This window comes from Bubalus kerabau, chromosome 15 (assembly GCF_029407905.1).
Source record: "Bubalus kerabau isolate K-KA32 ecotype Philippines breed swamp buffalo chromosome 15, PCC_UOA_SB_1v2, whole genome shotgun sequence".
Classification (NCBI taxonomy): Eukaryota; Metazoa; Chordata; class Mammalia; order Artiodactyla; family Bovidae; genus Bubalus; species Bubalus kerabau.
In genome coordinates, this window is record NC_073638.1 from 77,680,166 (window position 1) to 77,695,636 (window position 15,471).

The 15,471-nt window shown below is 39.9% G+C and overlaps 1 protein-coding gene across 3 annotated transcripts in view; it reads left to right on the top strand.

The window, feature by feature from the left end:
- CSTPP1 (centriolar satellite-associated tubulin polyglutamylase complex regulator 1) overlaps positions 1–15,471 on the top strand; it is a 210,219-nt gene that overhangs the window by 85,801 nt on the left and 108,947 nt on the right. For all 3 annotated transcript variants that reach the window (XM_055547039.1, XM_055547038.1, XM_055547040.1), the window contains exon 3: positions 2,402–2,532. In XM_055547039.1, the coding sequence (XP_055403014.1) occupies positions 2,402–2,532 (131 nt within the window). The remainder of the gene's footprint in view (positions 1–2,401; positions 2,533–15,471) is intronic.

Consider the following 15,471-nt stretch of genomic DNA (forward strand, 5'->3'; position numbering starts at 1 on the left):
ACATAAATCCTGATACTTTCTTCCTGGTATCATTCATCTATTTCTTATCTTTCTTAAGCGGTATCTACTACATGTTAGGTAATGTAATGGAGACAAAGATGAGTACAAACTAATTGATTACTGTATAGAATCTAATAGAGAAAATAAATCCAGTCACTTTAAAACAAGGCAGCATATTGTGAGTATCATCAAGAGAGTTGTAAGTGATATATGATGGGAATTGGCTGTGGTGGTGGAATCAGGAAAAGACTTCATACACATGGTATTTGAGATGGTCCTAGAAGATTGGATAGAATTTAAGAGGTGGGGGTGGTAGGAAAAAGATATTTCAGGTTGAAGAAAAACAGTGAAGTTTGGAGTAATTGTGTTTTCTGCTTTTTCTTTACAGCCATCTTATCTAAAAGAATTTCACTGGCTGTGTTAAGGTTGTCTATTAACTCCTTAGGTAGTGATTTTGATCTCCATACTGATCAGCTGCCACGCTAATTCCTGCTTATTTTTATTTTTAATGAAATGTGAGTTTTATTGCTATGAGTTATCTAAAGATGGTAGTGTAAACACAATTCTAAATCTTTTTATATTCAATATTATCTGACTTGCCCTGTTGTATAAAATTCCTATTTTATAAATTCTTGTGTATATTTGTATTCATCTGTAAATGAGGCTCAGCTAGATTCTTCCATGCGTAAATTACTCCCTAGTTTTAAAAAAGCTATTTTTTTAAAAGCTACACGAAGAATAGAATTTCACTAGTATTAGTTCCATTTTATCCTAGACCATGACTTAGACACCAGCTTGTTTCCCTTGAGGGGTGTGCAGTATACTTTGGGACTAATCCTTTGCTGGGTAGCTTCATAAATTTAGGCTAAAATGTTATCGTTTGCTAGACTTCATTTGCTGGAAATGTGGCCTACTCCATTTACCTGTAACAGCTCATTTGCTTTATTTTTCATTTTCCTTTACTCAAGACAACAGCACTGCAAACTGCGTAATTAGGTGAACACTTGCATCGCTTTGTAAAAATCTCTCTTCTGAAGATGTTGTCCTCATACTTCCTCATAGTATCTTAGAAGTAAGATTTCTAGGCTCATTTTCCATAGGGAAAGAAGGGCATGTAATTTTCTTTTTCATACAGTGTTGTTCATATTAACAGAAAGAGGCTAATTTTATCCCAAGTGATAATATGCTCCATGTTAAAGACAGATTAGACACTTCCCTCTAAACTTGGTCAGGGAAAAGGAAAATGGATTAGATGACTCCTGACATTTTTTTCCTGTTCAGTTCGGAGACTCAGAATATTTTCCCCCTTTAAATAAACAAATGAAAAGTGGCATTTGGAATTACCACTATCCCTCTATTGCTTGCCATCTTCAGTTTAATGTCTGCTTCTCTACAAAGATTAACATATTTTCCACTCATGATTTATTTGTCAGGGACTTTAGGAGTTTTCTGGAACCAGAAGTCTGTCTTTGGTAGTGATGATTACTGGATAATTGCCTATTCTTTGGTGGATTTTCCATTTTTAGATTACTCCAGGCTCTGCAGTCTTTATTTCTTTGGCAGAAGAACCCGAAGGCAATGGAGTGTATTTTTTCCCCTTCCCCGGCCCAGCTTAAACAATGACTCACTCGGGCCCTGGGGCTTTGCTTCTTACTCCCATTCAGGGGCCACTTTCTACCCTTGTTTTCCTTATTTGCCTTTAGTGTCTGTCTGGAACCTTTTATATCTTTGGCATGTGTACTTTCCTCTAAGGTGATTGTCAGAGAGGTATACAACGCCACTCCCAAATTGGAACAGACAATCCAGTTGTGTTTCCATAAGCCACGTTGTTCTTAAGGCACCTAATATAGGTCAATTGTTTAGCCACTCAGTCGTGTCCCACTCTTTGCAACCCCATAGGCTGTAACCCGCCAGGCTTCTCTGTCCATGGGATTTCTCAGGCAAGAATACTGGAGTGGATTGCCATTTCCTTCTCCAGATAGAGGCCAGAGAGAAGATAAAAAGAATGTCTTTAAGGAAACATAATTTCAAATGGGGTAGAAGGAGAAGTATTCTCCAAGAGGATATGAGTGCCAGTTTATCATTGAGCTAAAGACAAAGATGTCCCTCTATATGAGATGTTCCAACAACTGATTAAAGCTTCCTTAGTGTGCGCACACACACACACACGCACACACGAGGTGGCATTCAGAGGAATTGGACTCCAAGAGTTTCCAAAGAGATATAGTTATGTGAAGAGAGTTCCTCATAGAGCGACTTGGTCTAATCTGTAGTACAGAGTTTTGTTGGAGAAAAGATTTTTCTCTGGGCAGTCGTTCTATATATTCTTGACTTTTTATTCTAATTCCAGTCTTCTGTAACTATCCATCCAGTGATGCTTTCTTGCTTTTTCTCTTTGCAGTTTTAACAGTGTATGTCAGGGAACTCATATTCTTTTCCGGGAATTCAGCTTCATCCAAGCCACCCCTCACAACAGGGCATCATTCCTACGCGCCTTCTGGAGATGCTTCCGAACCGTAGGCAAAAATGGCGGTAAGTCTTCCCGAATTCTTTCCTAGCCTTCCTTCATTCCCTCTAAACTTCTTCTTGCTCAGCATAAATATTGTTTTAGTGCATGCGCTTCAAGGCTCTTGGAACACGTTACTTTTAAGGAGCTATCTGTCTGTATCAGAGACACTGCCATCAGTAATACTATCACCATCACTGACGATACTTGTTAAGGTCCAAGTGTAGCTTTATGTGCAGTAATTCATTTAATCTTCACAGCGTCTCTCTCTGGTAGATACTATAATTCCTATTTTACAACAAATTAAACTTAAGATCAATTTGCATGTTAGTTCTGCATCTTTCTGATTATAACCCAAGGAAAATATTAAGAAAAATGCTGATTGAAAATGCCTTATATTGATTGAGACCTTACTTTGGTGAGGTGAAGTGTGAAAGACCCTTAGTGAGAGCTTCTTTTTAAAAAATGACACTAGATTAGATTCTTACATTTAGACTACTAAAATAGATTTAATTACTCCAAACTTTTCAGACCTAGACTATATCAAAACCTCTGTTCACATCTGTTTTCAAGGACTTGTTTTTATTCCTGTTTTCATATTATGTGCTTTTCCAAATAAGTATTGAATGCCTTTAAGACAGTTTCTATAGGAATGGTAACTTAAAGTAGAGAGGAAGGCCAAAACGATTTCCTCATTCATTCAACAAGTATTTCTGGTAAACTTGCCATGTGCCTGGCTCTGGGGTTATAGTAAGTGAATAGGTATGCTCCCTGCTTTTACTGAATTTGCAAGATTTCCTACCCCGATCTAATTGATGTTATTGCTATTTTATATATAGACACTGAAACTTTTTTGCTAAAACTCTTTCTGCCTGTTTTCTTATTAGATCATTTCACTATCCTAAGAAATAGATAAGGTAGATATTATTGTCCCCATTATATAAAGTGCAAAATTGTATAACTTGCAAAATGATTTCACAGTAGCAAAGATAGAAATAGAACTCAGATTTACTGGTACTCTATTTCTACTGGTACTCTTTGCGACCCCATGGACAGTAGCCTGCACCAGGCTTCTCCGTCCATGGGATTTTCTAGGCAAGAGTACTAGAGTGGGTTGCCATTTCCTTCTCCAGGGAATCTTCCCAACCCAGGGATCGAACCCAGGTCTCCCGCATTGATAGACAGATGCTTTACCGTCTAAGCCACCAGGGGACCTCTATTTCTGCTATTGACATGTAACTCTAGAGATCATCCATCTCAGTTACACTCTCGTGCCAGTGTACTGAGAATAGCATCATCTTCCTTACAAATGACCAGCTGGCAAAAATCCATGTGAACGAAATTTTAAGTGAACTAGATCGGAAACACTATCTCATTGATCTCCACATAAGCTGGGAGCTATGAGTGTATCAGTGAATTTTGTACTATTTCATCTTTCCTATCTTTCCAGAACCTATCTTTCCTAATTCCTTCTCTGTCCCTTAACCAGTCAGCAAATATATATTGAATACTCACTATATTGAAGAATGGTGCATATAGCTAGAGTTGGTTTCTGTGAAATAGCACATGAATATAACTATGGAAAACAGTCCTTGGATATCCTTAATTCTTCTCATGATTTATGGATCCATGGAGCAGTGGACTATATGCAGGTGTCCTTTTCTTTATCTTTTTTGTGTGCGTGCATGCTCAGTTGCTTCAGTCGTGTCCAACTCTTTGGGACCCCAGAGACTGTAGCCCACCAGGCTCCTCTGTCCGTGGGATTCTCCGGGCAAGAATACTGGAGTGGGTTGCCAGTCCCTCCTCCAGGGGATCTTCTCGACCCAGGGATCAAACCCAAGTCTCCTGTATTGCAGGCCGATTAGCTTACCACAGAACCACCAAGAAATTTGGAGAAGGAAATGGCACCCCACTCCAGTACTCTTGCCTGGAAAATCCCATGGACGGAGGAGCCTGGTGGGCTACAGTCCATGAGGTCGCTAAGAGTCGGACACGACTGAGCAACTTCACTTTCACTTTTCACTTTCATGCATTGGAGAAGGAAATGGCAACCCACTCCAGTATCCTTCCCTAGAGAATCCCAGGGACAGAGGAGCCTGGTGGGCTGCCGTCTATGGGGTCGCACAGAGTCGGACACAACTGAAGCAACTTAGCAGCAGCAGCAGCATCAAGGAATGATTCATTCAGCTGCTGAAAAGAAGCAACCCCAGATTCTCCTTATTTCTCCTGTGCTACCAAAAGGACCTAGATTTTATGCTGGATATCTATTGTCATGCTTCTTAATTAGTCTCTGATTTCTTAAACACCAAAGACAGCATTTATGTCTAGGTGACCCTCAGGTCTTTGGTTAAATAGTTTTAATATAGTCTCAGTTTCTTCCAGGAAACTGTAGAACATCATTCTGTCCCAGAATGTGTCAGTCCCCAGTTTTCATCCAGAATGAGCAAAAACACTCAGAGGCATGGTTCCAAAGGAAAGTATTTATTAAGCCCCATTTTTTCAATTAGAATGCCAAGTACCAGACGCCTACTCAATGGAGCTGCTATTATATTGTTCTCCTGCAGATGACTTCCTTAGAACATCATGTACATATTTTAGCATCATTGAGAGGAAACTAACTCTTCTGGGAGGTAGCAAGAGAAGCGCAGAGTTCCAGCCTAACATATCTAAAAGTGAAGCCACCTGTAGAAAAGTAAGGACCTGACCCCTTCTGGCAAGGAAAGTTTCATCCCGGGTTTTAGCAAGCACGGAGCTGCAGTGGCATTCCTGCATGACTGAGTCCCGAATGGCGCTCATCTCCCTAGGTTTGGAAGTCAAATAACCTCATGAAAACTGTAGTGAATCTCTTGCTATCTAGACAACTTTAGACTCTGGGAAGCAAAAAGATCTACTCAAATGTAATGAGCCTTCAAAATTTGACTTCTCACTTTGGTATTTCTTTCAATACAGAAAGATTAATCTAAATTTTCCACGTCTGGCAAAGACTGAAATTCCCCTGAAGTAAATCTTTACTTCTGTTTAGGGATATTGGCTCAAAGAGCTTTTGTCCACAGTTGATTTTCACAGTTTATGAGAATTTAGTTTTGAGCTTTGTGATTTTACCAAGGAATATATATGTTTTCTTTAATAAAATAATGATGCTACAGGAAGTGTCCTCCTGCTATAAACAACTAGAAAATCAGACAAAATGTCTGTAACAACTGTTTCAGACACTGGACCAACAATCAATGTGGAACTGTGGTCTCTGAGAGGCAGTTGCCAAGTGACAGTACAGGGAGATCACGAGGGTCTTACTGAGTTGAGGAGACGAGGGCTGGGGTTTAGGGAGGCCGCGGTGGCCAGCATTTGCAGGGCCAAGTACTAGAGAGGAGTATGTTGCTCACTTAGCTCCAAAGATGCAAGGAGGTATTCGAGTCTTTGGCTACAAACTATGCACGTGTGGGTTGGAAAAAGACCGACCGGAAAACAGTAGGCAAGACGATTCCTGGCATGTTCACAGGGCTAGTTCACACTTCTACCAGTTGGAGTGGAGAAACCTCAAACCACACATGGCATTGGATTGAGTCCTCAGCCACTTAAGTAAGCATCGGGCTGATCTGCAAGTAACTGCACACCAAAACAAAATTCAATACTCCTTAAAGGAATTCAACAAAATCCAGCACTCTACAACATAAAATTCACAAAGTCTGGCATCCAACTAGAAAGTACAGGAAGCAGGAAGATATGACGCATAACGGGGAGAAAAAACAAATCAGTAGAAACACAGACTCAGAAATGACAGAAATGGGGGACTAGCTACCTAGGACCGTTAAACAGTTAAGTCGTACAGATGTACTCAAGTGTGTAAAGGAAAACATGAATATGACTAGGAGATAAATGAAAGATATTAGGAAGATCTAAATGGAATTTCTAGACATATAAAATATAGTATCAGAAATAAAAATATTGATAATAACAACAGTTAATATTTATTACGTAGATTATCTCATTTTTTAATCCTATGTATTAAGTAGATACTTTCATTATCTCCTCTGCACAGAAAACGAAGCTGAGATTTTTGAAATTTAAATAACTGGTCTAGGTCACACACCTAAAAGTGTGTGATCAAGGAATGCCAGAGAAGCCAGAGAAAACTGACTAGAGACAGTATTGTGTTTTTAATGTAAAGGTGTTCTCTACTGGAGGGTGTGTAAGATGCTGGAAATACAGATAAGTAAATGATAATGCTTGCCCTCAAGGAGCTCGCGTTCCGGGAGAAGAAACAGAGCAGCCTAGAAGTAGTCTCCATGCAGCGTAAGTGATCATTGAAGTCTGTATAAGAGTCAGTGACCGCACAGGAGAGAAATAGTCCTTCCTGCGGACGCTGGAGAAGCTGTAAAGAGAATGAGGCTGGATCTTGGACTAGTAGAAGGCTATTGAGCAAAGGAGTACATTTTAAACAGAAAACTCTCGCAGTTTTGAAAATATAACATGAAACACCATGGTTCCTTTGGGAAGTGGTAAGAAGTACTATGTGGCAACAGAAAATGATGCTGAATGCTTATTGTGCCAGCCACTGAACAGAAATTCTGCTCACGTATTCATTTATTTCATTCACACGACAAACTTGAGTTGGTGTGATTATTATCCCGTTTCTCCTAAAGAAACTAAGAGAAGTTAAGTGACTTGCACAGGCTATACGGTTTGTAAGTAGCACAGCTCATATTCAAACTTCAGTCTTCACAAAGGCCACATTTTTTTTTTTATTGAATTGTAGTTGATTTACAATGTTGCCTTAATTTCTGATGTACAGCAAAGTGATTCAGGTATACATATATACATACTGTTTTCCATTATGTTTATTTTATCTTTATTATAAGATATTGAATATAGTTCCCTGTTCTATACAATAGGATCTTGTTCATCTGTTTTTTGTAAGGTTGTTTATATCTGCTAATCCCAAACTTCTAATTTATCCCTCCCCCCTCCCTTTCCCCTTTGGTAATCAGAAGTTTGTTTTCTGTGTCTGTGAGTCTGTTTCATACATAAGTTCGTTTGTGTCAGATTTGAGATTGCACATATAAGTGATATCATATGGTATTTGTTTTTCCCTTTTCTGACGGACTTCCCTCACTATGATAATCTCTGGGTCCAGCCGTGTTGCTGCCACTGGCCTAATTTCATTCACCAAGGCCACATTCTTAACAGCTGTTAGACTGACTGAACATGTGCCTCCCCCAGTATCAAAGGGCTCTGTGTCCTCTGAACTTCATGCTTTCTCCTAAACATGGTAGCACTCTACCGATTTGTGTGATATTTTCACTTCTGACACAGGCACAAGCATGGAAAACAGAATGGAAGGTGGATAGTAAGACTGAAGCCAGAGACCAGACAGGAGACAATTGTAATCAAACAGGAAGTGGCTGTGGGGATGAAAAGTTATTTAAGGAGTTGGTTTGACAGGACTTGCAGATTTATTGTGAGTGTAGCGTATGGGAGAGAAGAGTCGAAAATGAATGCCAGAAGCTGAAATATTTCCAATTTTATCACTCCCCTCCTTTTTTCCTTTCCTTTTATTTTCCCTTTCACCTTTTAGGTTTTACTCTGGATTTGCTGAGGTTTTGTCTTCATTGTCTAGGTGTATTTATTCACTAAAAAAAATTATGTATGGTGGGCTGCAGTCCCTGGAGTTGCGAAAGACATAACTTAGTGACTAAACAACGATCAGCAGTGCATGGGATTAGACAGAAATTCTTGCTCTCATGGAGTTTGTGGTCTGATAATCAGAGATTGAAAGTGAACGTGAAAGTCGCTCAGTCGTGTCCAACTCTTTGCAACACCATGGACTATATATTGGAGTGGGTAGCCTTTCCCTTCTCCAGGGGATCTTCCCAACCCAGGGATCGAACCCAGGTCTCCCGCATTGCAGGCAGATTCTTGACCAGCTGAGCCACAAGAGAAGCCCAAGAATACTAGAGTAGATAGCCTTTCCCTTCTCCAGGGGATCTTCCCAACCCAGGGATCAAACCCAGGTCTCCCACATTACAGGCAGATTCTTGACCAGCTGAGCCACAAGGGAAGCCCAATCAGAGATTAGGGGGGACAAAAAAATCCCTGCTTTTATAAAAGGAGTTCACATTCCCGGAATCGGGGGAATTGCAGTAGGTCTTGATGACCATATGATAAAAACCTGTTACTTTTTCCCTAAAATATCGAACGGTATGGTAGATTTAGTGATCTCAAGTGAACACGCAGACGTTTTAGGCTGAGATGAAGCTTCTGGTCTGACTTCTCTGTGTAATTGCATCAAACTTCCACTTGATTATGCTTGTCACTAATCCTCATCCTCACCACTATAGAGCCATTCTGTGAGGATTAAGGGTGCTTACTGCAGGAGTGGGGTGGCTGTCTTGTTTGAAATATTAAAGAGCATTTGCTGCTTTTGAAATTTTGTAAACAAACACAAAGTGAAGTGTGACCTCTTTACTCTGAGGCCTCCTCTTGCCCATTCTCTCCCCTTGCTCCCACTAGTTCTTCACCTCTCGTCATTTTCCCCAGGAGCCCAAGACGGCCAGGAAATAATTTCTTCAACCTCAAGTTCCTGTTTCCTAGCTCCCGTTTTACTTATTTCTTCTCTATTCCTAACTTTCTTCTTTTTTCATTTTTACTTCCTTCTTCAGAACCTTTTCTCCAGAGAGAACACTGATGTCGCCTCGAATCGGTCCCCTCTCTCCCTCCAGTAACTTTCATCTTTTCCTCTATTTAATTTCCCCTCTTTTTCTATTCTGGTCATTGGGGGCTGTCACACACGTCACATAAGCATTTCTGGAATGCTTTTGTCACCTCCTCCTCTCCCACCCAAGCCTCCTCGGCCCGCTTAGGTTGCTGACCTCTCTTTATCCTTTTAGGTCTCAGTTTAAAGGTCAGCTCCTTAAAGGGGGCTTCTCTGTGACCCTTCCTCATCTGAATTAGATGACTTCATTACTCTTTTCAAATCATCCTGTAATTTTTGAGTCATCCTGTATTATAGTTTCTGACTAAATTTTTTTTGCATGATCCTTAACTTAATGTACATTTCTTTTATTAAATTGTAACCTTTATGAGGCTATTCCTGACACCTAACATATGTAAGTGATTTGTTATTTAACATGAAGGTTCACCATTTCCCAGTCACTAGACAGAGGATAGAGTATTGAATGGTTTACATTATCACCTCTTTTATTAGGGGGTAGGGTTGGTTTCAAATATCTGCTTTTCATATCTGACTTTTCAATATTGTGTAGGAGACGATTTAAAATAATAGTAGCTGCTACTTATTGACCATCTCATATATGCAACACACTAAAACATCATGTTCAAAGTACCCCAGTAGCAACTGAACCCATTCAAAGCTATACTGTATTATAACGTCTTCTGTTTATTTATTTTTGACCATGCTGGATCTTGGTTGCTGTGTGCAGGTTTTCTCTAGCTGCAGAGAGCAGGGGCTACTCTCTAGCTGTGGTGTTCGGGCTTCTGATTGGGGTGGCTTCTCTCGTTGCAGAGCACAGGCTCTGGGTGCCTGGGCTTCAGTAGCTGTGGTGCATGGGCTCAGTAGTTGCTGCTCCCAGGCTCTAGAGCACAGGCTTAGGAGTTGCAGTGCATGGGCTTGGTTGCTCCATGGCATGTGGGTTCTTCCTGGACCAGGGATCGAACCCATGTCTCCTGCATTGGCAGTCAGATTCTTTACCACTGAGCCACCAGGGAAGTCCAAAAACTAGACTATTTTAAATGACACCTAATTAAAATAATATTCAATACCCACTAGTGCTTTTAAACAAGGATTAGAAAGATTTATGTCATGAACTGTAAGCCAACTTTAAACGTTGGTGAGGGTCTGGTTGGCGATACTTCCTTCCCTTCTTTTGTATTCTGGTCCAATCTTTATGCTTTGAAAGAGATCACAAACTAGTGGTCAGCTGACTAGACATGCTTGGCCTGCAGATATGTTTTCTTTGGTCTGCTGTGTTAAAAAATATGTATTTTTAATTAGATGCCAACATTTAACAAAAAAGTCTCGATTCAGTTTCACTTAAAAATGGAAAGTCCTTCCAATACTGCAGCCACATTCCAACAGAGAGACAGTTCGCCAGGGCGGAGGTACAGCTGCTCTCTTTAGTCAGGGCATGTGGCCTCAGATTTACCACCATCCCCAGCTGCCTGGCTTCACCTGCTTACGTTTCCTGCCTGGCCTCTGGAGGCATTTGAATTTGCTATCATTGCTAGAACTTCTTGGTCCATTTATAATCACTTGAAAGGTAAAGTTACACTCTTAATTCAGAACACGGAGTTAGGATCCTATTCCTCAGCTAGATTCTCTTTTCTCCTTGTTATCATGATGTCTCTCAAAAAATTTCATAATTAGAAGGGCCCTTAGAAGTCCTCTCATCTTGAAACCAAGTCTAGGGGGGTTTTAATATTCTCTTTTTTATAGTAAAATATGCATAACATAAAATTTGCTATTCTAACCACTTTTTAAATTGAGAAATCTTCTTTTGGTGGTAAGATATAAGTAACCTAAAATTTACCATTTTAACTATTTTAAGTTACAGTTCCGTGGTATTAACTATATTCACATTGTTATAAAACTATTACCAGCATCCAGCTCCTTGTCTGCATCTTCCCAAAATGAAACATTTTACCCATTAAAAAATAATTCTCCATTCTGCCCTCCTCCAGCCACTGATAACCATTGTTTTGCTCTCTGTCTCTGTGTGTTTGACTATTCTAGGTACCACATATTAGTGAAATCATACAGTATTTGTCTCTTTGTGTCTGACTTATTCCATGAAGCATGACTTTTCCCAGTTCGTCTATGTTGAGTATCAGGATTTCATTCCTTCCTGTGGCTGAATAATATTCCACCGTGTAGAGTTCATGCTTTGTTTCTTCATTCATCTGTCGGTGGCCACTTGGGTTGTTTCCACCTTTTGGCTATTGTGAATAATGTGCAGCACAACCAAACAAGAAAAAAGTAGTGATAGTAAATTTTTGTGTCAAAGCTAATTTACTTGCCTAATTGGTGAGTAATCACTTTGGAGAACTCAATGAACAATTTTCCCAGCTAGTTTAAAAACTGTATTGTTTGGAGAAAAATAAATGTATCTTATAACGTCTCATACGAGTTGTCCAATAGTGTTATTTCGTAAAAGATCAGATACCTCAGGGGCTGCTGTGGACTGCATTGTGTCCCCCCATATTGATATGTTGAAGCCCTAAGCCCCAGTATGACTGTGTTTGGAGGTAGGGGCTGTCAGGATGTCATAAAGACTCAGTGAGGTCATTAGGGTGGGGCTCTTCTCCAGTACGGTTAGCATGCTTGTAGGAAGAGACAGCTGAGAGCCTGGCCTCTCTCCCCATGTAAGGAACGGTGAGAAGATGGCCTTTTACAACCAAGGACTGAGTCCTCCCTAGAACTGACCCTGCTGGCTCCCCGGTCTTGAACTTCTAGTCTCCTCGACTGTGGGAACAAAAATTTCTGGTGTCTAAGTCACCCACTCTCTGATATTTTGTTACAGCAGCCTGAGCAGACTAATATGGAAGCCATCTTTCTACTCACAATTTTTAGACAGAAAAATTAATTTTACTTTGCATGTTGAAGCCAAATCCTGTTTTGATTCATCACTAATGTTTTATCTCATTACAACCACTAATGAGGTTGTAAGTATGTTAGTCTTGTAAATGTAAACTGTGCTATTCAGTTTATTTAAAATATTAGCAAGATTTCCAAGTTGATAAACTTTAATGGATATACATAAGGCAGAAATAGGAGTAATTTTTTATTTTATTTGACTATTATTTCAACAATTTATATCAGTCAGAAAACTTTAGTGCAAAAGAATAAATTCCAGTATCACTACTGATACATCTACAGATAACTCTGAAAGGTCTAATTTAAAAGCCTCATCCTAATAAAATTAATGCTGCTGCTGCTGCTAAGTTGCTTCAGTCGTGTCTGACTCTGTGCGACCCCATAGACAGCAGCCCACCAGGTTCCCCCGTCCCTGGGATTCTCCAGGCAAGAACACTGGAGTGGGTTGCCAGTTCCTTCTCCAATGCATGAAAGTGAAAAGTGAAAGTGAAGTCGCTCAGTCATGGCTGACTTTTAGCGACCCCATGGACTGCATCCTACCAGGCTCCTCCATCCATGGGATTTTCCAGGCAACAGTACTGGAGTGGGGTGCCATTGCCTTCTCCATCAAGCCATGTTATGGAGCAATAGATCTACTTTGTTTGGTTCTGTGACCGCATCATATAGGAACAAGGAGAGGGTGGTAACATCTGTACTCTCATCCAGTAGAACTGAAGATTTTATGTAATCATAGCCTTTATACTAATGTAGTCCTGGGTTGAAAAGAAAAGGAAAAGACCAGAGCAGATGAAAAGCTTCCCTGTGAGTGACACACCTACCAGTGTGCCGTTTACACACACGTTTATGGAGAAGCTCCAGGAGGAGTTAACCTGAGAGCGCAGGTTGGTGGGGTCCATATCTAAAAATTTACTACTAACCTATTTAGTGTACATTTTGTTTTTCTTATAAATTTTAAATAAAGGCATATTTTTAACAAGAAAAGTATTAATATTAAACATCTGTAGAACCTTACAAGTGTCTCTGTAAAAGCTCTAGTCTCCTGGTCTAAGTCTCCTGCTTCCATGGCTGATTCGTGTCAATGTATGGCAAAAACCCCTACAATATGGTAAAGTAATCAGCCTTCAATTAAAATAAATAAATTTATTTTTTTTTAAAGAAAAAATAAATAAATAAAAACTGCTTCCACGCACCCCCTATCACACAGGTATAAATTGAAGCCTCACATCTCCCAGTCTCCTGACTCTCACCAAGTGATCTTGCCATTAGCATCACGTTCTCTCTCCCTGATGCTTAACGAACATATATATATATATTATGTCATTCAGTCTCTGAGGTCAGTGTATAACTTTCTAGCCCAGAATGTGATCAAATGAGTTAAGGTTTAAGAATGCATCGCAATTATATGTGATTTTCTATCTTCTTTCATTGCCTTAACAGATGGAGGAAAGTTTCTTTAAGTTCCACTTTGCCTGTCTTCAAGAGAAAAAAGTTATTCCATCTTTTATTTAATCATGATTCTTATTACTGAGGGAAGTATGGTACTTGTGTTACTGCATATTTCAAGCTTTGAAGGACATAAGCAGAATTTTCAAGTTCTTTGAGAATACAACTAAAGGTTTTGTTTTTTTTTTAATTAGGCTAAAAAGTGAGACTTTACCATGGGATGTTATTAAACCCACTCTTTACAGCAGATCTACCCCAAAACCAAATGGTACCTCTGAGGCTTCTGAAATCTCTTGCTCTCATGATTCAGTTAGAAACAAAAGTAAATGACTAAATTAAAGTTTACACACTGTGAGTCAAAGTAAAACCACCTTAGGTTAAAGATGTCAGTTTAATAAAGCATACTCAAATTTGGTTGTTTTGGTGGGTTTTAAGCTGGAAGTGTATAAAAGCAAGTGTAAGTAGTGTTGAAAATTTAATCTTTTCCAGTTTTATTTTGCTTGGCATAACCTGATCTTCCTTCCCACTGCCGCCACCTGACCCTAATTTAGAGCCCTAACTAACCACATCGGAGAGGTTGTCAAACAGACAGATTCCTTGATCCCGTCTCCAACCTACTGAATCAGAGTCAGCAGGGGAGGGACCTGGGAATTTATTTTTTAACAAGCATTTCAGGTGATTCTTAAAATCACTCAAGTGTGCGAAGTCTTGAATAATTTCTTAACTTTTTTTTCTTTTGCTCCAGTCCTTGCTCTACATCAGCAATTTTTAAGCCGGGTCGCATGTCAAGTTCACTCAGCGAGTTTTTAAAAACTGCCGGTGCCCAGGCCCCATCCCAGAGCGATTTAATCAGAATCTTATGGTTTGGGACCTATGCTTTTTTTCTTTTTTAATAAGTAAAAGAAATTTTATTGTAGTACAGCATTTAGAGAAAAGTGCAAAATAATAAATGTACAGCTTAATGGAGTTCTTAGAAACAAACATACTGATGTGATGTCCCTCCAGATAAAGACAGAGAACATTACCAGCAGCCCAGCTGTCTCTCCCAGGTCCCCCTCGTCCTGAATCCCCTCTGGGTCACCACTAGTCTACCATTTATCACCATGAACTAGATGTGTCTGATCTTGAACTTTATGTGGCGAGAATCATAGAACATAGAGCACTCTTCAGGGTCTGGCTTATTTTGCTCAACATCATACTTCTGATTTGTTGGAAGTTAGCTGCAGTTTGTTCTTTTTTATTGTTGTACAGAATTCCATTTTATATAAACCACAGTTTTTTTATCCCTTCTGCAGTAAGGTGGCTTTTGGGTTGTTTTCAGTTTAAGTGAGTACAAACAGTGTTGCTCTAAGCATCCTTTTGCACGTCTCTTGGTACACAGCTTTCTGCTAGGTATGTACTTAGGAGTGGAATTGCTGGGAATGTGTATGCTCAGCTTCAGCACATAGTCCCAGGTTTCAAAAATGATTGCACCATTTTCCACATTTTACTGTAGCTTGCGAGAGTCCCTGTTGCTCTGGAACTTTTAGTGGGGCCCATGTGTTTTCAAAGCTCTGCAGGTGATCATGATACACACTGAAGCTTGAGAAGTACTGCGAGACCTTGTATAAATACAGCTCTCTAAAGCACAGCCCTGGAAATGTGAATCCCATTACATTACATCCACACCAGATCTAACCTTTCCACCCACCACTTTCCTACTCACAGCTGACGCTCACCACACACGGTCATTCACTTTCCCCCAAACACTCCTTACGCTTTTTCCCAGCACACCTTCGTTTTTTTTTTCTATTTGGGCAGAACTTGCTTGCAAGTCTGTCACATTCCTGCGCATCTTCAAGCAAACCCAGCTCAAGTCATGCATCTTTTAAAAGTCTTCATGATTCCCACATCCTCCCCTCCTTGCAGGGCT